The sequence below is a fragment of the Myotis myotis genome, unplaced genomic scaffold, assembly GCF_014108235.1.
Source record: "Myotis myotis isolate mMyoMyo1 unplaced genomic scaffold, mMyoMyo1.p scaffold_m19_p_4, whole genome shotgun sequence".
NCBI classification, from domain to species: domain Eukaryota; kingdom Metazoa; phylum Chordata; class Mammalia; order Chiroptera; family Vespertilionidae; genus Myotis; species Myotis myotis.
Window position 1 is genome coordinate 60,391,042 of NW_023416346.1, and position 26,984 is coordinate 60,418,025.

The 26,984-nt window shown below is 42.2% G+C and overlaps 1 protein-coding gene and 1 pseudogene across 2 annotated transcripts in view; both read left to right on the plus strand.

Moving 5' to 3' along the window:
- Positions 1-17,017, plus strand: part of SYTL4 (synaptotagmin like 4) — an 81,375-nt gene extending 64,358 nt beyond the window's left edge. Inside the window, exons 13-17 of one of the 2 annotated variants that reach the window (XM_036305513.1) lie at positions 5,743-5,904; positions 9,872-9,980; positions 12,051-12,150; positions 12,949-13,157; positions 15,102-17,016. In XM_036305513.1, coding sequence (XP_036161406.1) covers positions 5,743-5,904; positions 9,872-9,980; positions 12,051-12,150; positions 12,949-13,157; positions 15,102-15,277 — 756 coding nt within the window. In that variant the 3' untranslated portion in view covers positions 15,278-17,016. Of the gene's footprint in view, positions 1-5,742; positions 5,905-9,871; positions 9,981-12,050; positions 12,151-12,948; positions 13,158-15,101 lie in introns of both variants that reach the window. The other variant, XM_036305514.1, reaches the window with a different exon arrangement.
- LOC118654242 lies at positions 58-1,137 on the plus strand (annotated as a pseudogene).
- Positions 17,018-26,984: the final 9,967 nt, after the last annotated feature.

A 26,984-nucleotide genomic window follows, 5' to 3' on the forward strand; every position in this document is an offset into this window, starting at 1 on the left:
ATCTAACCTTACACCTAAAGGAACCAGAAAAAGAACAACAAACAAAGCCCAAGTTGAGTAGAAGGAAGGAAATAATAATCAATAGCAGAAATAAATGAAATAGAGATTAAAATAAACAACACAGCTTTCTGCCAGTAGACGCCAATGAGTAAGCATCATTAAAGTCCCCCCCCCCACCCCGCAGTCCTCATGTCTATGTCAGAATCTCCCCAAAAGCCTGAACAGATGCAGAAGCTCTTTAACAGAGGTTTGGGCTTTGGAACAACCATTGAGAGTCTGAGGAGTGAATATGAGCAATGGGGAATGTTCACAGACTGTGTGGTGATGAGAGATCCAAACACCAAGCACTCCAGAGGCTTTGGGTCTGTCATTTATGCCACTGTGGAGGAGGTGGATGCAGCCATGAATGCAAGATCACACAAGGTGGCTGGAAGAGTTGTGGAACTAAAGAATGCTGTCTCAAGAGAAGATTCTCAAAGACCTGATGGCCACATAATTGTGAAAAATATTTTTGTCAGTGGTATTAAAGAAGACATTGAAGAACATCACCTAAGGGATTATTTTGAACAGTATGAGAAAATTGAACTGATTGAAATCATGACTGACTGAGGCAGTGGCAAGAAGAGAGGTTTGCTTTTGTAACCTTTAATGACCATAACTCTGTAGACAAGACTGTCATTCATAAATACCATAATGTGAATGGCCATAACTGTGAATTAAGGAAACACTATCTAAACAAGAGGTGGCTAGTGCTTCATCCTACCAAAAAGGTCAAAGTGGTTCTGGATACTTTGGTAATGGTTGCAGAGGTGGCTTTGGTGGGAATGACAACTTTGGTTGTGGAGGAAACTTCAGTGGTCGAGGTGGCTTTGGTGGTAACCATGGTAGTGGTAGATATGGTGGTAGCTGGGATGGCTATCGTGTATTTGGTAATGATGGAAGCAATTTTGGAGGTGGTTGAAGCTACAATTATTTTGGCAATTACTGGCACAACAATCAATCTTTAAAGTTTGGACCCATGAAATGAGGAAACTTGGAGGCAGAAACTCTGGCCCCTATGGTGGTGAAGACCAATCCTTTGCCAACCCATGAAACCAAGGAATCTATGGTGGTTCTAGGAGCAGAAGAAGGTTTTAATTACTGACAGGAAACAAAGCTTAGCAGGGGAGGAGAGCCTGGGAACTGATAGGAAAGGTACAGGTTACAAGAGATTTGTGAACTCAGCCACGCACAGTGGAGGCAGGACCTAGCTACTACCAAGAAGATATGTTTTAGACAATAATAATGTGTATGGGCAAAAGAAACCATCAACAAAATGAAAAAGAAATACACTGAATGAGAGAACATATTTGCCAATGATACATATAATAAGGGGTTAATTTCCAAAATATATAAAGAACTTATACTACTCAACACCAAGAAGACAGACAACCCAATTAAAAACTGGCCAAAGGAAAATCCTCAACAAAATTCTATCAAATCAGATTCAGCATTACATCAGAAAGAGCATACACCATGACCAAGTAGGATTTATACCGGGGATGGAAGGATGGTACAATATCCGCAAATCAGTAAACGTAATATATCACATAAACAAATTGAGAAATAAAAATCACATAGTCATATTAATTGATGCAGAAAAAGCATTTGGCAAAATCCAACACCCTTTCTTGATAAAAATCCTCAGCAAAGTGGGAATAGAGGGATCATACCTCAACATAATAAAAGCCTTATATAACAAACCTACAGCCAACATCATACTCAATGGGCAAAAACTAAAACCATTTCATCTAAATACAGGGAGACAGGGATGCCCACTTTCACCACTCCTGTTCGACATAGTTCTGGAAGTGCTAGCCAAAGCAATTAGACAAGAAGAAGAAATAAATGGTATCCACATTGGAAAAGATGGTGTAAAACTGTCATTATTCGCAGATGACATGATACTATACATAGAAAACGCTAAAGACTCCATCAAAAAATTATTAGACTTAATAAATGAACTCCGCAATGTAGCAGGATACAAAATTAACGCCAAGAAATCTATGGCATTTCTATACACCAATAGTGAACTTACAGAAAGAGCGACTGAAAAACAATCCTATTTACCATCTCACCAAAAAATTAAGATGCCTATGAATATACTTAACTAAGGAGTTAAAAGACCTGTACTTGGAAAAACTACAGGACACTGAAAAAAGAGATAGAGGAAGACATAAAAAGATGGAAGAACATACCATGTTCATGGGTTGGTAGAATCAACATCATTAAAATGTCCATACTACCCAAAAAAACTATAGATTCAATGCACTCCCCATTAAAATACCAATGGCATATTTCACAGACCTAGAACGAACTCTCTAAAAATTCATCTGGAATAAAAAAAGACCCCGAGTAGCTGCAGCGATCCTTAAAAAGAAGAACAAAGTAGGTGGGATCTCAATACCAGATATCAAGCTGTATTACAAATCCACTGTTCTCAAAACTGCCTGGTACTGGCTTAAGAACAGACATATAGATAAAAAATAGAATAGAGATCCCAGAAATCGACCCAAACCACTATGCTCAATTAATATTTGACAAAGGAGGCAAGGACATACAATGGAGTCAAGACAGTCTCCAATAAATGGTGTTGGGAAAATTGGACAGATACATGCAAAAAGATGAAAGACCACCAACTTACACCATACACAAAAATAAACTCAAAATAGATAAAGGACTTACACATAAGATGGGAAATCATAAAAATATTAGAGGAATTCACAGGCAGCAAAATCTCAGACATATGCCGAAGCAGTTTCTTCACCAATACAGCTTCTAGGGCAATCGAAATTAAAGAGAAAATAAACAAATGGGACTGCATCAAAATAAAAAGCTTTTGTACTGCAAAAGAAACCAATAAAACAACAAGAAAGCCTACTGCATGGGAGAACATATTTGCCAATGTTATCACCGATAAGGGTTTAATCCCCAACATTTACAGGGAACTCATACAACTTAACAAAAGGAAGATAAACAACCCAATCAAAAAATGGGCAACGGACCTAAATAGATACTTTTCGAAAGAAGACATAAGGAAGGCCAAGAGACATATGAAAACATGCTCTAAGTCACTAATCATCCAAGAGATGCAAATCAAAACAACAATGCGGTACCATCTCACACCTGTCAGAATGGCTATCATCAACAAATCAACAAACGACAAGTGCTGGAGAGGATGTGGAGAAAAAGGAACACTCGTGCACTGCTGGTGGGAATGCAGACTGGTGCAGCCACTGTGGAGAACAGTTTGGAGTTTCCTCAAAAAATTAAAAATAGAACTCCTATTTGACCCAGTGATCCCACTTCGAGGAATATATCCCAAGAAACTAGAAACACCAATCAGAAAGGATATATGCATCCCTATGTTCATAGCAGCACAATTCATCATAGGTAAGATTCGGAAACAGCCTAAGTGCCCATCAGTAGATGAGTGGATTAAAAAACTGTGGTACATCTACACAATGGAATAATACACTGTGGTAAAAAAAGAAGGAATTCTTACCATTTGCAACAGCATGGATGGACCTGGAGAGCATTATGCTAAGTGAAATAAGCCAGCCAGAGAAAGATAAATATCACATGATCACACTCATTTGTGGAATATAATGAACAACATAAACTGATGAACAAAAACAGATCCAGACACAGAGAAGCATCAATCAGACCATCAAACCTCAGAGGGAAGGTAGGAGAGGGTGGGGGTAAGGGAGAGAGATCAACCAAAGGATTTGTATGCATGCATATAAGCCTAACCAATGGACACAAACACCAGGGGGGTGGGGGCATGAGTGGGGGTGTGAGGACTATGGGGGGATGAGGACACACATATGTAATACCTTAATCAATAAAGAAAAAATTTAAAAAATAAAAGTGGGCAAAGGACCTGCATAGACACTTTTCCAGAGGACATACAGATTGCCAATATACATGAAAAGATGCTCCACATCACTAATCATCAAAGATATGCAAATTGAAACCACACTGAGATATCACCTCATGCCTGTCAGATGGCTCATCAATAAATTAACAAGTGCTAGTGAGGATGTGGAGAAAAGGAGCTCCTGGGGAACTGCTGGTAGGAATGCAGACTGGTACAGGCACTGTGGAAAACAGTAAGCAATTTCTTCAAAAAACTAAAAATGGAACTACTTTCTGACCCAGTGATCCCACTTCTAGGAATATATCCAAAGAAACCCAAATTTGTAGCAGGTTAAGAGCCCTTGAGTGATCTCAGTTTCCCCAGCAGCCTCATTCAAAGAGCCCAAACTGAATGAAGCATCAGTTTAGCCCAGTACTAGTCCCACAATCCTACAAGGGAGGCATTACCATAATTCTATTTTACATATGAAGGAACTGAAGTCCAGAGTGGTTAAACCATGTTTGTAAAGTCACACAGAAAGTGAGAAGGCTGGATGCCTGATTCCAAATCCAGTGCTCTTTCAGCCATAGTAGAATTGCCTGGAGCAGGATCAGGACCTAGTAGGTGCTAGTGAGAGAAGACAGTCAAGAATAGGATCAGGGAGATTGGGTAGATTATTCCAGTGGGGGAAATACATGGGTTTCAACTAGAGTTAAGAAGAAGAAGAAGAAAATAAAATAGAAACAGACTTACAGGTACAGAGAACACAGTGATGGGTGCCAGAAAGGAGGGAGGGTAGGGGGAGCTGGGTGAAAAAGGTGAAGGGATTAAGAGGTACTAGTTGGGCCCTAGCCGGTTTGACTCAGTGGATAAAGCATCAGCCCATGGACTGAAGGGTCACAGGATCCATTCTGATCAAGGACACAAACCTCCGTTGCAGGCTCAATCCCCAATTGGGGCACATGCAGGAGACAAGCAATCAATGTGTCTCTCTCACATGGATGTTTCTCTCTTTGTTTCGCCCCCTCCCTTCCACTCTCTCTAAAAATCAATGGGAAAATGTCCTCAGGTGAGGGTTAACAACAATAAAAAGAAGTACTAATTGGTAATTACAAAATAGTCATGGGGATGTAAGGTACAGCACAGAGATTATAGTGAACAATATTGTAATAACTTATGTATGGTGCCAGGTGGGTACTTGAAATGTTGGGGGGGCACTTTGTAAAACTTATGATTATCTAACTACTATGCATATACCGGAAAGTGATACCAAATAATGTTGAATATAATCTGTAATTGTAAAGTAAAATTTAAATAGCATCATTTGGGACCAAGAGTCTCTGGACAATTTTTTTAATGTTCCAGTATTCTCTTACCCACTCAAGGAAAATTAATTTCCAGGTTCTCCCATGGAATATGGTAGTTTTTTGTCAAATGGGGTAAGTGGAGGCTTTGAGTGAGGAAACTCATAGTGCTCAGGGACTAGAGCAGTGATGGCGAACCTATGACATGCGTGTCAGAGGTGACACGCGAACTCATTTTTTTGGTTGATTTTTCTTTGTTAAATGGCATTTAAATATATAAAATAAATATCAAAAATATAAATCTTTGTTTTACTATGGTTGCCAAGCTCAAAAAATTCCTATATGTGACACAGCACCAGAGTTAAGTTAGGGTTTTTCAAAATGCTGACACGCCGAGCTCAAAAGGTTCGCCATCACTGGGCTAGCGTAATGTGATGTTTGAGACTATGGACTTTGGGTATGGTTGCTCAGATTTTGGAGTAATCTTTGCTTAGGAATTATCACTAATTATCTTGGTTTTCTCCTTGTTTTTCACAGTATGAGATCCCAGAATCTCTCCTGGCCCAAAGGACATTGCAGTTTTCAGTTTGGCATCATGGTCGTTTTGGTAGAAACACTTTTCTTGGAGAGGCAGATGTCCAGATGGATTCCTGGAAGCTTGATAAGAAACTGGAACATTGCCTTCCTTTGCATGGAAAGGTAGTCTGTCTGCTTTTACAACTCAGGCAGTTTGCATCTGAGGTGGAATTGTTTGCAGTGTCCTCTGCTGGTACTTGTTGGTAACGTCTTTGAATGTAGTATGCTGTATAGTTCTAGCGCACTCTGCTGGAGTTTCTGAGTTTGACAGTAATTTCAGATGCACTTGTATGACCAGCAGATGAGCCATAGTTTTCTTTGAAAAGTCTTTCATATGTGTGCCACGCTTTTCCTCCTAAACTTCCAGAGTATGGCTATATCCTTACATCCTAAATTGCACCTCGTCCCCAAGCTAACCTTTTTGGCGTATCCTAATCTGCGCTCCTTTCCCAAGCTAACTTTTTCATTAAAGAAGTGGGAAGTAAAACAATTAATGGAGTTCCAATTACTGTGCTCTTGGTAACGCAAGCAATGGAAATGGAGATGGCACCTCAGGTAAGAGTTTATCAGTGTGTATAATAGTGGCTAAGATTTGAGTGCCGACCTAGATTTGAATCCTGGTCCTGCTATTTGCCATGTAGTTAAGTCATCTAATTTATAAAATAACTTAGGTAAGTCACCTAACTTCTGTGAACCTTAGTTTTTTCATCTATAAAATGAAGGTAATAATATTCCTATTTTGCAGGATTGTATACAAAGTACCAATTAATGCCCGGTACATAATGGACATTCAATAGGTTGCTGTCATTCTGGTTAAGATGAAGTTGCTAAAACAGAGTCAGGACTTCTTGATTATCATAATTGTTCAATTTTAAGGTCTTTCTGTAACACTTTTTTATACTAGCATTTTAATTGCTAAAAATAGGACGTGGCACATAGAATATTTCTGGAAAGATAGACAAGAAACTAGTAGTAGTGGCTGCCTCCAGGAAGAGAGACTGAGGTGGGAGGGTAATTTACTTTTCTCTATACTGAGTGGACGGATTATTATGATCAGCCAGATTATTATGACCACTCCATCAGTACAATGAATTGAATTAGTTATGCAAATACTACTAATAATAAAACCTTGAGAGTATTTGCTTAGGAAGTTTTCAATATTCAAACATTTCAATTGGAAGTGTCAATGAAGTACTGATGAGGTAGTCATAATAATCTGGCTGGTCATAATAATCTGGCCACTCAGTGTATATGCCCTTTTAAAGTGTTTGAACTTTTTAGCGTGTGTGTGTGTGTGTGTGTAATAACACTCATTAAACAATTAAGAATTTATATGTACATGGTTAAAAATTAAAACAATATAGACATGTATAAGAAGAAAAGTAGGTTCCATTCCCTAGAAATAATCACTATTTATCAACTACTTGGATAACTTTATAGAAATTTTAAGCAGCACAAATGTGCACATATGGATTTATATTTTTTTTCCTTTTTACACAAATGGCTCATACAAAACTCATTGTTTATAAATATCTTGATTTTTTATTTAGCAATTTGTCATTTATCATGGACATCTTTCTCTGCCATCACTTACAGATCTATCTCATTTTTATTGCTGTATAATATTCTTTCATTTGCCTATATTATAATTTATTTACCATTCCCCCACTGATATACATTTAAATTGTTGCTTCTTTTGCTGTTAAACCTTTGCTGTAATATATGTAACTATAGGAGAAATTTCTGGTGATGGAACTGCTGAGTCAAAGGAAATGTACATATAATATTTTGATAGCTTTTGCCCTCCAAAAACACCCAAAACCACCAGTAAAAATTAAATTTTCCCCTTAAATACTAGTAAAAACAGGAAACAAATTATCACAAAACTATAGCATATTGTTAGAAATTTAGAATTTCTTAAGCATTTGGCACACAAGTCGTTCTCTCAAGGGCCTACAGTTGATACAATTATATTGGAAATGGTAGTACAAACCATCATGACCTACTGCCAATAAAAATGGTTCACATCAATTTAAAGCTGTATTAAAATGGAGGTATTTGCTCTGTGCAATTATTTGGAACCAGAATGAAGATATATTACTGAAACAAACATGCCAATTTCCAACTAAGGCTAAATCCAATTCTTAACAGTCCGCTGAAATTCACAATTTAGAAATTTAAATTTTGTAGACATTTTATAAACAATACAAAGACCATTTCAATATTACATATCTATTTAACTTAAAACATTCTAAATTTATTGTCCCTAGTTTGTTTGTTTTTTCCCCCAGTAATCTTTTTGCCTCCCGATCAATATTCTCTTCCAGGCATCCACCACCTTTATTATTTTTTACATAGAATTTATTGGGGTAACATTGGTTAACAACATTATACAGATTTCATGTGTACAACTTTATAATACGACATCTGTGTACTCTATTGTGTTCTCACCACCTGAAGTCTAGTTTTCTTCCATCACCTTGCATTTGACCCCTTTAATCTCTATGGCCTCCCCCCAACCCCCTTTCTCTTTGGTAACCACTATTACCTCCTTTTTCTTTCTCTCACCCATACACTAAACTTTGTGCATTCTGGGGATGTGGTACATTTTTCTAAAGTTATAAGTATTATGCCCTCCTGGCATTGATGTCTTCAATGATGAGGACCTCATTTAGAGGAGCCCTGGTGAACACAGGCAGGTGAAAGGGCATTTCTAGTGTGCATCAGCTCATGCTCTAGGTACTAAAGCATAAAGAGCAGAGGCATGCTGAAAGAGCCAATAGAGTGAAGCAGTTCTGCTACCCACAGCCCAAGATGAAAGGCCACTCGCTGTTCATCCCGGACATTCATTCATTCACTTTTGCATTCATTCAGTCAATATTTGTGGAGCATGTACATGCCAGGAACTTTGCTAAATGTTGGGCATACTAGGATGAACAGGCTTGATTCCTGTACTTCTGGCATTTAGATTCTAGTGATAGAGACAGTCATTAATCAAAAGTAACATAAATTTGAAATAAAAAATTGCTACATATTCAAGTCCTTGTAACAGAGTTCCATCTAGCCCTCAATTTTTTTATGAGAAGCTTTCTTTAAGAAAATGTTTCTTTGAAGATCATTCAAGTGATACATGCTATTCTCTATATAGACATATACAGAATAAAATGTGAAAGCCCTATTTTCTTTCACCATTCCATTCCCTTCCTTACAAGAAATAGGTGTTAAGTTTATCTGTATCCTTTGGGGGTTTTCTATGCAGTGTAGTAGAGTGGTTAATGTCTGAATTTGAATCCTGTCTCTGCCAATTACTGTGTGTACTTGGGTAAATTACTTAACCTCTCTGTTCCCCTGTTCCATAATCTGTAAAATGGGAACAATAGTAACTATTTAATAGGAACTGTTTTGAGGATTAAACAAAATGATATACTTATAGTACTTATAACAGTGCCTGGCACAGAGTAAGTACTATTTAAGTGATAATGATAATAATCATTTCTTACATACATATATACACATTACATATATAAAAATATGAGTATATTTTAATATAAATGGGATACTTTTCTGAAGATTGCTTTAGTAACTTAACATGTTGGATATCTTTCCATGTCAGTGTGTACAGATTCACCACATTCTTTTGATGATTGCATGCCATATGCCATATGAGGGCATTAAAAACATTCATTTAACCTTTCCTATATTGATTGACATGTAAGTTGTTTCCATGGCTTTTACTAACAATACTCGTAGCTAAATCCTTCATCATGGTGTTAGTACCCTATGAGTTTGTGCGACAAGCATGCTGGAAGACCTGTGAGAGTATTTGGAATCTAGTAGGTGTAGCACCAAGTAGTAAAATAGTGGGCATTGCAGAATACTTTTTGTTGGTTCTTCTGCATCTCCTTCTGAAGAAATTACCTTAGAAACCTGTGGCTGCCATGGCCTAGGGACCCTGGATTATATTCATAAGGAGAAGGATCCTCATGCTGTGGAGCTGTTTGGGGGGATAATTTTAGAATCTCCTCAGCAAGAGGCCCCAACAACTCCTGAAAGCTCAGCTTGACCTTGTGTTTGTTTCCATGTGTTTCAGATCAGTGCTGAGTCCCCGACTGGCTTGTCATCACACAAAGGCGAGTTGGTGGTTTCATTGAAATACATCCCAGCCTCCAAACTCCCTGTTGGAGGTGACCGGAAAAAGAGTAAGTTTTCTTTGGCGCCCTGGGTTTAGCCCTTATCTTCTGTAAAGGATCTGTATGAGGTGGCTACCACTGTTGGAGAGACCAGATTGAGATGAGCCCTGGATCATCTTCTAGGGAAGATTCATTTACTTACTAAGTAAGCCTTTTCTGCATTTTTTAACCAGAAGGGAATGCCTCAGGGTTGGCATTTAATTTTTTAGGTTATTAAACTAACTTGGTCTTGGTCCAGCTGTGGCAAGCTACAGAACAGAAACCTTGGGGCTTAGAAAGGAGTGGTGGTGAAGAATGAGGGACAGGAAGGTGAAGGCTGAGGAAGAGTGAATCAACATACCAGCCACTGTGCTAGTGACTATGAATATGTAGATGAATGAGACATGATATTTGCCCCCCTTGAGAAGCTTAGTTTAGCAAGAAAGACAGTCATATGCAAAAAGAATACAGATGCAGGAGTGATAAATTCTTTCTGGTTAAATTTGGGATAGCTTTAAAGAGAAAGTAATGATGAAACTGGACTTAAGACTATCAGGCAGAAAAGGAAGAGGACAGGGTGAGAAGAGCATTTCCAGAAGAGAAAATAACATGATCATGGTAAATGTGGGGTGTATGTGAGTGTGAAGGAATGAAGTCCTTTTTTCAGTGGGGCTGGAGTTATAGGATATAGATATGGGAGTAGGACTGGAATTGTTGGTGAGGCTGGAGCCCCACCAAAAAGGGCCTTGAACCTAATAATGAGTTGAAATTCATCTATTGGCAATAGAAACCCGAAGTTCTTAAAAAAGATACCTACATCAAAGTCTCACTATAGGATGTGGGGAATCAATGATATCCCCAAGGAGGTTGTGCAAAATGACTAGAGAAGAGAGGCAAGGATAGAGCCATGAGAAATGTCACCATTATAAAGGTTGAAGAGAGAAAGAAAAGCCAGTGATATAGGGGGTTATCAGGAGAGAGCAATGCCATGATAGAGCTTGAAGAAGGGAGTGGGGCTTGTCAACAGTACTGACACACTACTGGGAGGTTGGGCCCAATGAGGACTGAGAAGACATGGCTTATGGGTGTTAAAGCAGAAACCAGATTTCACTAGAAACTGGGCAGAGTGAATGAGGCAAAAGAAGTAGAGGTACTGAGTGTGGACTCTTTTTTTCAGGATAATTGATGGCAAAAGAAAGGAGGGACATAGAGAATAGCCTGAAAATGAGACAAGGTTGAAAGGCAATTTTTTTTTTTTGAAAGGCAATTTTCTTAAAATATATTTTTACAAGGAGAGATGAGATTAGCAGATATTTAGACTGAAGGGAAGGGACCAGTGAAAAAACAGATATTAAAAATGGGAGATGGGGGTTGAAATTGGTGATGCCTGACGAATTCTGTGAAGTGGGAGTAGAATCAAGAACATAGTGGAGGAGTCCTCTTTTTTTAGTCATTCAACTAATATTAGGCAACTTTATTTCTCTAAGGCTCAATTTTCTCACCTATAAAATGAGGACAATAATAGTGTTGTTGTAGATAACTAGAGGCCTGGTGCATGAAATTTGTGCATTGGAGGGTGGGATCCCTCAGCCCAGCCTGTACCCTCTCCAACCTGAGACCCCTCGGAGTATGTCCAACTGCTGGTTTAGGCCTGATTTCACAGGGATTGCCTGCCTGCCTGTCTGATTGCCCATAACCATTCCCCTACCAGCCTGATTGACTCCTAACTGTGACCACATGGGGGTGGCCATCTTGTGTCCAAATGGGTGTGGCCATCTTGTGCGAGGGTGTGATGGTCAATTTGCATATCACCTCTTTATTATATAGGATAGGGTTATTTTAATAATGAAATGCTTAACATAGAATCTGACACACAGCAAGATTTCTATAAGCATTTATTGCTGTTGTTTTTCTTAATTGAGCGTTTATTGCTTACTGTCAGGCACTCTGCTAGGTACTGAGAATCCAGGCCAGGTGCAGTCCAGTTATGGAACTTGCTGCCTTCAGGAGCAAGGGAAGGAAATGCTATGTAGATAAAGCTCAAGAGAAATCTGGAGGTGTAGGGGCTCACTTATTTGCTGTGGCTGACATCCCTTACAGGTAAAGGTGGGGAAGGGGGAGAGCTCCAGGTATGGATCAAAGAAGCCAAGAACCTGATGGCTGCCAAATCAGGAGGGACTTCAGACAGCTTTGTCAAGGGGTGAGTCCCTGGACCAGCATGAAATTAACCAATTTTAGGATAAGAGAGCTAAAGGAGAAGCCCAATTTAACCTTTCTCTGTGGATATTATATTTGTGTGTTCTACCACCTCCAGCAACCAACTTTCTTTCCTGAAATTTATGGCAAAACCACCACTACATTTGCACTGGTCTAAGCTCAGTTTGGACTGGATTGTAGTGCTGATTGCCAAAGAGAAGGGTGGTAGACAGATGGGTTTGGCTTTTCCTTTGTTATAGACTTATACTATTAATTAATCCTTAATAATAATAATAATAAACCTCTGTCCCCTGACAGTTAAGATTTGAGGGCTCATTACTTTGTTCCCTACAATATTTAAGCAATGCTAGCTTTCCCCAAATTATAGATCACCCCCTGAATTAAGTTCTCAAGTAAATCATGTTTGGCTATGTCAATAGTTACTAACATTGGTTTTATTTAAAGAGAACCTAGCCCAAAAGAAATGTAACCAAATATTTAAAACCCATTTTTAATATAATTAATATAATATAATATAATATAATATAATATAATATAATATAATATTTTAAATAGAATAACATTATATTACTTTTCTCTCCTGGTTGAAGGAATTGAATCAGATGAATGATCTAGTGGGGTTAGTAGGAACTCTGCTTCGGATTCAAAGGCAGGAATATTTATATTAGGATTTGAGCATTTGCACACATCCCTGAGCTAGGCCTGTAGTAGTGGAAAGGAGAATTTAGATACATATTGCCAGACTTGAGTAGGTTGTTGATTACTCCCCGCCCTCTGCCAGATACCTCCTTCCTGCGAGGAACAAGGCCAGTAAGCGTAAAACTCCTGTGATGAAGAAGACCCTGAATCCCCACTACAACCATACATTTGTCTACAATGGTGTGAGGCTGGAAGATCTACAACACATGTGCCTGGAACTGACTGTGTGGGACCGGGAGCCTCTGGCCAGCAATGACTTCCTGGGAGGGGTCAGGCTGGGTGTTGGCACTGGTGAGAGCTTCTCCCCTTCCTCACTACCTTAAAGGCCTTTCATACATTTCACTCCCAATATAACTAACTTCCTCGCTACAAAGCTTCTTTATGACAGGAGTTTTCTTCTTTGAGTTAATGTTCAACCAATATTTATTGAATACCTACTATGTGCAGGCCTAGAGGAATATAGCTCATGTACTCTTTCTTATGTGTACAGATAAATGTGACCCTGATTGCCAGGAACACCATCATCTTCCCACCACAAAAAAATCTGAAAACCTACTTATATCTGTACCTATAATTTCCATCTTCCATCCTGTCATAATGAAAGAAGGGCCCTTTCTAGCAAAGGTCAATCTTTTTCCAAATATTCTGAATCATATCCTCACCTCTCAATGACCTCACTTCTGGAATCTCCTCTCTCCTGACTGATCAGTTTCATTCTCTCTGCCTCTCTACTGGAGGTGAAAACAGATATGCTCTGGTATTTCTGATTTTGAAAAACATAAATAAACCTCCCCTTGATCCTTCAACTCCCTTCTAACTTATTAAAAATAATTATCTCCACTCCCTCCCCTCTTTTTTAGTCTTCAATCCACTGTGAGCTGACTTCTGTCCCATTACTCCACTGAGCAATTGCTTCTGCCAAAGTTTTGTTTTACTCTTACTAGAATTTTAAGTGCTATCCAACATAGCTGATCACTTCCTTTTTCTTGAAATACTTAGCTTTTAATCAAGACATTATATTCCCTTTTAACTCACTGCTCACCTTCTCAATGTTCTTTGTAGTTTCCTCATTCTATACACAAACTCTAAATGTTGGTGTTTCTTAAGTCATAGTCTTAGATCCTTTTCTTTTCTCTATAGTCTCCGCATTCCTGTGGCCTTAAATAGTAATTGTATATTAATAACTCATACAAAGCATTTAACACAAAGCATCTAGGATGATGTTTTTACAAATATAAGCCAATTCATGTCAGTTTCTGCTTAAAAACCTTCAGTGGCTTCCTATTGCACTTAGAACAAAGTTCTCAGCATGCCTACAGGCCCCATATGATCTAGACCTTCTCTGTTGCTTTATGATCCATCTCTGCATCTCTCCTGCTTACTCACTATGCTCCAACCACAATGACTTTCTTTCTGTTCTCCAAATATCTCAATCTTATTTCCACTTTATAACCTAAGCAATTAGTGTTCTCCCTGTCTGGAAAGGCTGGTTCCTTCCTATCCTTCAGATCTTGACTCAAGTGTCTCCTTTTCATAGAGGCCCTCGGACCACTCCATCTAAAGGATCTCCTGCTCTAGGCACTACAAATCACCTTGCTTACTAACTTCATGACATTTACCTCATTATCTAAATTACTTTTGTTGATTTACTTGGATATTTTCTGTCTTTCCTATTCAAATGTAAGCCACCTACAGGCCGGACTTTTTCTGCTTTGTTCATCACTATATTCCCTAGATCCTAGAAGAGTACTGGCAAATAGTCGGCACTCAATAAATGTTTATTGAATGAATGTACAAGAGAATAGGAATGAGGCCATGTACAATCCTAACTTCAGGCCTGGAGTTTACAGCTAGAGAAAAAAGGTGTTCAGCTTCTTTATTAAAAAAAACATACAACACCACACAAAACATTTAAGTCAAGTTGGCAATACCAGAAGGGCAACAGGTCTGGCATGAGGTGAGTTGTCCAACACCAGAGCTCCACACAAGCCTCAAAATAAGAGGCCTCTAACTATTGGTGCCCCAGTTGGAGGCCCATTTCATTAATCAGAAGCCTCTTGACAGAGTCTCAGGAATAGAATCATCAGGGAATACTTCCCAGACTGCTGTCCCTATTAGCCCATCTACATAGCACACTGTCATTTATGGGGTGGCTGGCTATCCTTGTAAGCCCATATTTTCTGGTGAGCTAAGGGGTGGGATCCCTGTTCAGGCTCCTCTGGTGTTTCTTTTCAGGGATCAGTAATGGGGAAGTGGTGGACTGGATGGACTCGACTGGGGAAGAAGTGAGCTTGTGGCAGAAGATGCGACAGTACCCAGGGTCTTGGGCAGAAGGGACTCTGCAACTTCGTTCCTCGATGGCCAAGCAGAAGCCGGTTTATGAGTTGGCCAGAGAAAGTCAGAGGAAGTGAAGAAACCAAGAATAAAGATTTATAATTTAATATGTGTATTATGTCTATGTGTATACAAATATGTATTTCTATAAATCTCACTGTGCTAGACTTGCTCCTCTTTTGAAAACAGGTTCAAGAATAAGGGTCTCTTTAATGTTTTTATTTGTGCAGAAGCTAGTATACTTGCAAAGTCCATTCTTATATCTCTGAGTTTTAATTAACTTCTAAAATGTTTTAAAATAACTTTTTATCTCCTGTCTTACTATCCTTGTTCCTACTTCCCTAGGAAGCCCTGGCTGCCTCTGGCATTAGTAAGAATCTATGTTTAAATGTGTTCCTGGTCTGAGGTCAAGGATCTGGGAAGCAGGGTTGGGTTACTAAAGATAGGAGAAGATGGTAGAAAGGTGAGTAGGTCCTCTCCTTCCTCTCTAATTTATGCTTTTAATGCCTTTTCTACCTTGACAAATTTCTAGAACTTTGCTTTTAACTCCTCTTGTTTTTTAAGCAATTTCCACCTTGCTTGAGTCTAATGGTTTTTGTGAAATGGTAAGAAAATTATTCAGTTCCTTCTGGTTCTAGACACCTTCACTATACCTTATAATGGGGCTGCTTTTAAAAAAGCACTTTAATTAAATAATAGCCTTTAGACCAAGTCATGGACATGATGGACATGAGCAGCAAGTAGTTCTTGGTGGTTCCAGAGGACCAGGGTGACTGAGGCTGAAGTGTCTTCCAGTCTGTGTTGAATTCTTTGCATTTAAACTGTTACAGTGGTTGTTGGAGAGCTCATTTCTCTAATGAAAGGCAAGACATCTTCATTCTCAACATGTACCACATCTTTCTTAGTGTTTGTGTCCACAATGTATTACCACACAGAATATGGTCTACATATCATTTTGTCCACCAGAATAGCCAAGTACTGTGTAAACTGGTCCAGTGTTTCTCCAGGCTGAGCACTGTTAGTGCTCTGAGATAATGTATTCTGAATTCTTTCTTGAAATGGTTTCAGATCTTACTTTTTTTCTACTGTTTCCTAATCTTGACCTAGATGTAAGATGTAACAGGGGAGTGATATGTTGAGACCTTTCTAAGAAGGATTTTAATGAGCTAAGGTTCGTTTTCTAAAACTTACTGTTCCAAACTGACCTTTTTATTCTTCCATGTGTATCTACACAGTCATTTGTGAAAGAAGTCTATACCGGAGAAGAAATACCTGTCAGGGTAGTCATGTGCTCACTCACTGACTCTCCTATATATATGAACTGAATGGAAGAGTGTTTTTAAAAGGTTTATTTGGTGTGGGTTGATATTGTAATGGAAGGCAAACTTGGGATACTGTGCTGTAACTTGCTCCTTTGTTCTCCACCCCCTGAAATATACTTGTTCTTCAATAAAGTGTTCTCACTTGTTAAGTGTTTGCATTTGTTGGTTCTGTGGATGCTTTTGTCTTTGATGTCCTGACTTCCTGTTGTTGCTTTTCAGGTGGCTTTAAGGATAAGGATAAGGACAGATGCCCTTCCCTAACCCTTGTGAACAGATTCATAGAAAATTTCCCTTTCCCCACATTGCTTCCCGATGCCTCCACTGAGCTCTGATCCATTGTATGTAGAGAAAGAACTGAGAAGCCATCTTAAAAGTGGTACCACTTTTCTCTCTCTCAAGTACCAAGAGAACTCCCCCTTTAGCTTTGAGCCCCCCAACCACATGCTGGAGGGGTGTACACAGGGGAGATGTTCCAAGCTGTCTTTCTTTCTTTCTTTTTATTTTGTTTTATTGCTTAAAGTATTACAAAGAGTATTACATATGTCTCCTTTTTTTTCCTCCCCTTGACCTTCCCCCGGCCTCCCCTACGCCCCAGTGTCTTGTGTCCATTGGTTATGCTTATATGCACGCACAACTGGTTGATCTCTTATTCCCGCCCCCCAACCCTCCCCAGCCTTCTCCCTGTAGTTTGACTAATAGTCTGTTCGATGCTGCTCTGCCTCTGTATCTATTTTTGTTCATCAGTTTATAATGGTCTTTATTATCCATAAATGAGTGAGATCATGTGGTGTTTATCTTTCTCTGACTGGTTTATTTCACTTAGCATAATGCTCTCCAGTTCCATCCATGGTGTTGCAAATTGTAAGAATTCCTTCTTCTTTACAGCAGCATAGTATTCCATTGTGTAGATGTACCACAGTTTTATAATCCATTCATCTGCTGTGGGCACTTAGGCTATTTCCAAATACTTCACTAGGAGGTATAGGGCCTTTTCCCTTCACTCCTACTGCTATTATTTTGTTTTGAGAGATAAATAACACATATGCTATGTAACCCATCTGAGAAATAAAGCTCTGGGTTTCTAGGTAGGTCCAAGTGACTTTTGACCTCTTGTGTTAAAAGGGCATCCTATCTAATAATAGACAAACATGGTAATTAACCATACCTCCGACATGCTTCCCATTGGCTAATCAGGGCGATATGCAAATTAACTGCCAACCAAGATGGCAGCGGCAGCCAGGCAGCTGAAGTGAACAGGAGGCTTGCTTGCTCCAGTGATGGAGGAAGCCAAGATTCCCCACCTGCCGCCGCCCAGCTCTGAGCTGCACTCTAAACAACTATGTTGCAATTATAGAAGCTAAACAATCCCCAGAAACCTGCTTTCAGCCAGCCGGGCCTCAGAGCTGGAGTTGCAACAGTGTTTCAATTATAGAAGCCAAACAAACCGAGGTCTCAGAGCTGGAGCCGAGCCTCAGAGCTAAAGCCGAGCCTCGGAGCTAAAGCCGGCTCTCAGCTCCAGTGACAGCCATAGAAGGTAAATAAATCCCAGAATAAAAAAGAAAAAAAGGAGAGGTTAGGAGTTTCAGTCACCCGCCAGCCTGAAAACGGCCCTCAGCCCCTCACCCAGACTGGCCAGGCACCCCAGTGGGGACCCCCACCCTGAAGGGGGTGTGACCATCTGCAAACAGCCATCAGGCCATCATCCAGGCTGGCCAGGCACCCTGAAGGGGGTGTGCCCAGCTGCAAACAGCCATCCCCTCATCCAGGCTGGCCAGGCACCCAAGCGGGACCCCCACCCTGATCCGGGACACCCTTGAAGGCAAACCAGCCGGCCCCCACCCGTGCACCAGGCCTCTATCCTATATAGTAAAAGGGTAACATGCAAACTGACCCTAACAGCAGAAAGACTGGGAATGACTGGTCACTATGACACACACTGACCACCAGGGGGCAGACGCTCAATGCAGGAGCTGCCCTCTGGTGGTCAGGGTGCTCTCACATGGGAGGAGCTCTGCTCAGCCACAAGCCAGGCTGATGGCTGCCAGTACAGTGGTGGTGGTGGGAGCCTCTCCTGCCTCCTCAGCAGTGCTAAGGATGTCCTACTGCAGTTTAGGCCTGCTCCCCGCTGGCAAGTGGACATCCCCCGAGGGCTGCCAGGCTGCCAGAGGGATGTCTGATTGCCATCTTAGGCCCAATCCCCCGGGGAGCAGGCCTAAGCCAGCAGGTGGTCATCCCCTGAGGGGTCCCAGACTGCGAGAGGGCACAGGCCGGGCTGAGGGACTTCCCCTCCCCCCCAAGTGCACAAATTTTTGTGCACTGGGCCTCTAGTCTATAATAATAAAAGTGTAATATGCAAATCAACCGAACAGCAGAACGACCGTCCAGATAACTGTCTAGATGACTGTCTGGATGACCTTCTGGACGACCACACTATGACACACACTGGCACCAAGCCAGCCAAGGCAGATGTGATGTGATTGGTCGGGGGCCTGGCCATCACCCCATGATCGCCCTGCAGAGGGAGGCCCAGGCCACTGACCAGCGGGCTGCGGCAGGTGGGCGGGGCCTACCTCTTTGGGGTGATCTATCGATCGTGGGGCTCCCAAACTGTGAGAGGGCACAGGACAGGCTGAGGGATCCTCCCCCCATACATGATTTTGTACACCAGACCTCTAGTTAGTATATGTTTAATAACTTCTGTGTAGAAGGCTTTATGCTAGATATATTACATATTATCGCTTTAATTTCTCCAAGAACCTTATGAAGTAGGAAAATTTACCTTTTTATAGAGGAAAGTCAAGGCAAGAGTTAGTATTTGAATCAAGGTCTGACTCTATACTTCCTGCAAGGATGAAGATTCCAAGGAAGGAATGCTTCCTCTCTTCTAAAATATCCCAAAGAAATAAGTTTAGTTTACAAAATAGGGCAATCAGAATGCTTTGGAAGTTACCTAGCCAGCTGACAGACTGAATAGTTTGGAGGAGAGTGGCAGAGAAGGGAACAGAGAAGAACAGAAGCAGAGGTATGGACAGGGTCAGGGTGGAGCTAGCCCCTTGGGGTCTGGCAGTGGGCCTAATTCTGCTCTCTTCTTTCCCTACTTAAAAAACTGAGATTTCATCAATCATAATTCAAAGGAGGTTACAGTGAAACTACCTAAAGAAAGCAAGACTGACTTGCCTTAATTATTGTAAAACAAAACACAAACTTCAATTTTTTAAAGCACTTATATGTGAGAGTCAGGCCCAGATGGGAACTCTGTTCAGGAGGCAGTATGTTATCATTGGGCCTTTGATTGCTCATATGCCCTGGCTTGCCACTTGGCATCCTATATAATAAAGAGGGAATATACAAATTGACTGTCACTTTGCCACAAAGATGGTGGTGTGTACAGAAGAGGCAGGGGATTCTGTAACACAAGATGGCTGCACCCACAGTGAAGGCAGAGTTCCCGTAATGAGCCTTAACAAGCAATCAGCAGGGACCTGAGGCTGCGCTCCCCCCCACCCCTGTGCGGCTTTACAGGGGACCTCAGGCTGTGCCCTCAACCCTGGCACCAGGCCAGGGGACCTGAGGCCACGCCCCCCACCTGGCAGGGCTTGACGGGGGACCTCAGGCTATGCCCCCCGCCCCAGCACTGGGCCAGGGGACCTGAGGCCGCACCCCCTGCCCCAGTGCCGGGCCAGGGGATCTGAGGCTGCGCCCTGTCTGGTGGGGCTTGACAGGGGACCTCAGGCCACACCCCCTGCCCCGCGGGGCTTGACGGGGGACCTCAAGGTGTGACTCCCCACCCCAGTGCTGGGCCAGGGGACCTCAGGCTGCTCCCCTAGCCCTGGGCTGGGGGACCTCAGGCCATGTCTCCTGCCCAGCGGGGCTTGACAGGGGACCTAAGGCTGCTCCCCCCTCCTGGTGGGGCTTGATGGGGGACCTGAGGCTGCACCCCCTGCCTGGCGGGGCTTGACGGGGGGCCTCAAGGTGTGCCCCCTGCCCTGGCCTGGGTTGGGGGACCTCAAGCCACATCCCCCACCCTGGTGCCGGGCCAGGGGGCCTGAGGCTGTGCCCCCTGCCCAGCGTGGCTTAACAAGGGTGGGATCGGCCAGGTCTGGATCTAGCCAATGGTGGGGCAGGCCGGCCAGGTCTGGGTCTCATGCAATTTTGAGGCACATGTGGGTGGGTGGAAACTTGACTTTGGGTCCCATGGTGTGCCCCAGACTCTGACAGGAGGAAGATTTTCATATACATTTTACTAATTTTCTTTCATCTTTGACACTTCTATTATAGAGAAAGGGCAAATAGCAATATTAAAATATTTCCTCTAATTAATCCCCTTTTAATGTGCACAAATTTCATGCACCAGGCCACTAGTATTAATGATAAAGGTAAGGAAGGGCATTCATTTTCCTTTAGAATCATAGACTCTATCTGACTGGAGACTTCCGACATTAACTCGTCGTATTTTTCCTTTTGCTCATAACTTCCCTCCTTCCTTTCACAACTCCTATACTTCCCTGGAGGGAAGAGGAAGAAAGGGACCTTTTTGGTCCAAGTTTGATAATTTCTTCCATGTCTAATTCCACTCAGCAACTGCCTAACTTTTGATTTTGCACTTTTAAAAGAAGATTTCCACTAAATCTCCTAAGCATTTCTATGACTTATCCCTGCCCCCACATGTTCTGGGCTCATGATTTATGTCCCATTGCCCTGCTTTGGGAAATGAATTTTCACAACTTAAGAGCCTTTTATATCCCTCTCCTCCTGGGTCCACTCTGAAGTCTTGTGTCTGAGCAAGATTATATATAGAAGGTGAAATATTTCTCCTTGCTTAGAGCTGTCAGCTGTCTTTAAATGAAAAGTAGAAAAAGAGGTAGAGGCAGTATAGCATAATGTTTAAGAACATTGACTCTGGAGCCAGAATACTGTTGTCTAAATCCTGACTCTGCCACTACTAGCTGTCTGGTCTTAGGCAAGTTGCCCAACTTCTCTGTGCTTCAGTTTCCTCATCTGAAAAATGGGAATAATAATAGTGCCTATCTTATAAGCTTCTTGTGAACATTTCAGAGTCAATCAATAGAATGTTTAGAATGGCACCTGGCATATAGTGAATGCTCAAACATTATAAGCTCTGCCTCTCTACCCAGCCTGATTCCTTTTCTCTAATTTTTCACTGATGACCCCCTGGGTAGAGCTAAATCAGAAAGTGTGCTGGGTCTTAACCATGATACTGGGTCCCTTCCATGAGTGTGGAACAGAAGGTCCTCTGCAGCACAGAGAAGAACACTTTTCTTTAAAACACTGACAGACTGAAGCCAGAGCAGGGGTCTGAGTATAGCCCCACTTCCCAATAGCCTTGCCTTAAATTTACTTTCATGCCTGGCCCCTAAGACTAGACTTTGTGCTGCTGTAGCTCCCACCTGCTCTATGCTCATCTCTTAAAAGTGATTATCTGATGAACTTAATAAATTAGGCTATCTTTTTTTTTTTTGCCTTTTCTATTGTTTGGTTTTACTGAGACTTTCAGTGGTGCTTTCAAGTGTTCCTAGATCATGAGCTTGGAGCTCCTCTGATGAAGGGACAGCTTTGACTACCTTTTACTATGGGACTGGAGGCTCAGTAAGAAGAGATTGGAGGGGCCAAAGAAAGCATTCTGCTCTGGCCTGATTTTTCTTCCTAAGCTCCCACACCCAGTAGCATTTTCCCAACTCTTAGATGAAGCAATAGTAAACATAGCACTTGTCGACTAATGCCCTAAAAGGTGAAATGATAAGTTCCAAGAATGTTTTGAAGCTTCTCCCACCACCAATGACACAGTTAACCTATGAGGAAAATTCAGCTCACTTGCTAAGGTGTCCTGTTTGTTGTGATGGTGCTGCCCTCTGCTGTCACCTCAGGGTAGAGGAACCATTTAAAACACGGTTGGTTATTGGTGATCCCATCCAGAGACATGTTTGTTTTGGGGGCAGTGTACCAACAACAAGGAATGGCATTCCACAGACAAGCTAAATTGGCATTCAAGAGCCAGGCTCCTGGCTTTGAGTTCAAGATGGTGGAGTAGGAAGATCCTGAGCTTACCTCCTCTCATTGACACAAAAACTACAACTACATATAGAACAGCTATCTCTGACAATGGCCTATAGACTAGCAGAAAAGATTTTCTACAACTACGGATATAAAGAAAAAGGCACACTGAAATGAGTAGGAGGGGTACAGTCTAAGTCTAGTCACGACCTATCCTATCCTCCACTCTCCATGTGGTGACTCACAAGTGGGAGGGGTATCACAACAGTGGAGGTTGTCCTAGAAGAGTGAGGGGTCCAAGCCCTAGCCTAAGAACTGCACTAAGAAAAGGAACCACCATAACAACTGGCTTTGAAAAATCTAGGCTAGGGGCTTATGTCTTGGAGAGCCGAAGGGCTGTAGGAAACGCAGGTTGTGCTCTTTCTGAGTCCTTGCACAGAGGCAGAAGTTTGAAAAGCACCTATGTCATATATCAAGGTGATACATTGAGACTAATTTTAGGGTATGTACTGGAGGGACATGGCTCTGTTGGAACTTTCTCCTGAGTTAGAGTTGCTGGTAGGTGACAGTTTCCCCTGTTTCTTTGGTCAGACATGGCAGGCACTATTTCTCCATTAAGTTTGCTAACACTATTCACCCCTCCTTGGCATGAGAACCCACCCAGGCTAGCACTCTTTGAAATAGCTCCTGATATGCTACACCCAATGGGGTAGGTAAATGTGGTACTCACTGCCTCCCACAACCACATCAAAATTACAACTAAAATACAGAAGAGCCATCATTCAGAACCACCTGAAATCTGGCTGAATGGAAGACCTACAACTAGAGAATTAAAGAAGAAAGCACAATGAGACTGGTAGGAGAGGTGGAGGCTGAAATGGGCTGGTCTGACAACCACATGTGGTGTTTTTTTAATTGGGAGGGATATCTTGGCTGTAGATATCCCAGCCACACACCAGACCCTCAGCCCAGAGTTATAAGTGCTGGAAAGAGAAGTCCCTGTAACTTCAGGATATAAAAACCAGCAGGGATTGTGGCTGAGTGACACAGAAGTTGCTGGAGACCCAGACAGTTCCTCTTAAAGGGCCAGCACTTGGACTCACTCCTTTTGAGCTCCAGCGCTTGGGCAGTAGCTTGAAAGGATCTAGGGACATATGGGGAGGAACTAAATTGTCTGCCATCAGGGCAAGAACTCAGGGGCAGCTTTCTCCCAGACAAAAGTTCTTGCAGAGGTCGTTGTTTGTATGCTGAAACTTTCTCCACCACAGAGCTGAGTGGCAAACACCATATCTGAGTCTCCATCATCTGCCTCACACTGTTTTCCCTGCCCTGGTGATTCCCTGAGACCCTGCCTCACCCAATTTGCTTCCCTATCCAAGCTGTTTGCAGTGGCTTTTCCATATGAATGGACAGTCCTGGTTCAGGTTTCAGACTTCCCTAAAATCTCTCAAACAAGTAGCAGCTGGACTCAGCATGCCCCATATCACTTGATAAGCAGTCCCAGGCCCAGCACTAGCAGAAGCCTGCCTTGGTTCACAGTTTGGCCTCTCCTGGTCACCTCCAAACCCAACAGAGGTAGCAACCAAATGCAGATCACTCTGTGGCTTGTGCAGGGCACAGGCAGTGGCTGACTTTGAACCTCTAGGAAGCCCCAGAGCCAGTACACCTGGTGGACAGCTTCAGATCATGCCAGATTACAACTCTACACATCCATAAGCGACACACTCAAGGGGCAGACTTAGTGAGCACCAAAGCCCCACTGAAGCAAGTCCTGCTCCATAGGGGTATCTCCTGCACAGCAGCTCTTTTGCTGTAGTCACAGTTGGTCCTCACTGCCAATTTGCCTGGACGTAAATCCCTTCCATTGATGCCAACAGCAATCAAGGCTCAACTATAACAAGACAGTGCACACAGCCCACACAAGGGCATACCTAGAGGGCCCAGCTCAGGTGACTGGGGGGGGCTGAGCCACTGGGCCCTACAGGACAACTATTACACAAGGCCACTCTACCAATTCCAGGAGACATAGAAACTCTAACTAATGCATAGAAACAAATACAGGGAAGCAGCCAAAATGCAGAGACAAAGAAACATGTCACAAATGAAAGAAGAGAAGAAATTTCTAAAAAAAGAATTTAATGAAATGGAAGCAAGCAAACTCCTAGATACAGAGTTCAAAAACAATGGTTAGAAGGATGCTCAAGAACTTAATGAGAGCTTCAAGGGACTTAGTGAGAATTTCAAAGACATTAAAAAGAATCAGTCAGAAATGAAGGATACAGTAACTGAAATAAAGAATAATTTATAGGGAATCAACAGTAGAGGACGCAGAGAATCAAATCAGCAACTTAGAATATGAGGAAGAAAAACACACACACACACACACACACAATCAGATGAACAAAAAGAAAAAAAAGACTAAAAAAATATGAAGACAGTGTAAGAGGCCTCTGAGACAACTTTAAGCATATCAATATTTGTATCATGAGGGTGCCAGAAGAAGAGAGAGCAAGCAAGATATTGAAAATATATTTGAAGATATAATGACAGAACACTTCCCCTACCTAGTGAAAAAAATAGAATTACAAGTCCAGGAAGCATGGAAAGTCCCAAACAAGTTGAATCCAAGGAGACCCAGACCAAGACACATTATAATTACACTAGAGGCCCAGTATATGAAATTCGTGCATGGGGGGGGGGAGGGGTCCCTCAGCCTGGCCTGCTCCCTCGCCAATCGGGATCCCTCTAGCAATCCAGAACCACTGGCTCCTAACCACTCACCTGCCTGCCTGTCTGATTGCCCCTAACCACTTCTGCCTGCCTGCCTGATGCCCTCAACTGCTCCCCTGCCGACCCAATCATCCCTAACTGCTCTCCCCTGCTGGTCCGATCCCCCTAACTGCCTAATTTCTCTCCCTTCCTGGCCTGATCCCCCTAACTTTCTAACTGCTCTCCCCTCCTGGCCTGATCCCCCTAACTGCCTGACTGCTCTTCCCTGCTGGCCTGAACCCCCTAACTGCTCTCCCCTCCTGGCCTGATTCCCCTAACTGCTCTCCCCTCCTAGCCTAATCCCCCTAACTGCCTAACTGCCACCTTCTCTCTTCTCCCTTCTCCCACAGTGCTGGCCTTTTTCCTTCTGCCTTCTCCTGCAGCACTGGCCTTCTCCCTTCTGCCTTCTCCTGTGTCACTGGCCTTCTCCCTTCTCCCTTCTTGTGCATGGCACTGGCCTTCTCCCTTCTGCCTTCTTCCACAGTCTCTGCAAAAGGAACCACGGCACTGGACCGACCCTCGGCCCTCACAGCTGCCGCGGCTGCCCGCCCTTGGTCCTTGCAGCTGTTGTGGATTTGTCTGGAAGGACATCCAGAAGGACGTCCAGAAGATGTTCATCGCAATTAGCATATTACCCTTTTATTAGTATAGATTGTTAAACATTAAAGAGAATTTTATAAGCAGCAAGAGAAAAATAACAACTACTTTCAAAGGAATGCCCATAAGACTATCAGCTGACTTTCAACAGAAAGTTTGCAGGCCAGAAGGGCGTGGCACAATGTGTTCAACACAATGAAAGGACAAAACCTACAACCAAGAATTCTCTAACCAGCAAGGTTATCATTCACAATTGAAGGAAAGATGAAAATTTTCCCAAACAAGCAAAAGCTAAAGGAGTTCATCACCACTAAACTGGCATTATAGGAAATGTTAACGGGAATTCTTTAAGTGGAAAAGAAAGCCAAACTAGAAATTCTATATAATGAAAGTGTAATATGCAAATCGACTAAACGACGGAACAACCGGTCACTATGATGCACACTGACCACCAGGGGGCAGATGCCCAATGCAGGAGCTGCCCCCTGGTGGTCAGTTCACTCCCACAGGGGGAGCACCACTCAGCCAGAAGCCGGGCTCACAGCTGGCGAGCACAGCAGTGGTGGCGGGAGCCTCTCCTGCCTCCGCTGCTGCAGGCAGACATCCCCCAAAGGGTCCCAGACTGTGAGAGGGCACAGACAAGGCTGAGGAGCTGCCCCCAGTGCACATTTCTCATGCACCGAGCCTCTAGTAAGGAAATGAATGAAAGAAAAAATATTACTAGGAAAGATAAAGATTATTTCCAATAGCCAAGATATGGAAGAAACCTAGGTGTTCATCAGCAGATAACAAGTTAATATATATGTGTATACACACAAACATCCAACTCAGACACACTGGAATATTTACTCAGTCATGAAAAAGAATGAAATCTTGCCACTTGTGACAACATGGATAGACCTAGAGGATATTATGCTAAGTGAAATAAGTCAGAGAAAAACAAATACTATATCATTTCACTTTTGTGTGGAATTTAAACTAAACAAATAAACAAACAAAACAGATTCATAGATACAAAAAACCTGATAGTTGCCTGAGGGTTGGGTGGTGGGGGTATGGGCAAAAGGTAAAGGGATTAAGAGAT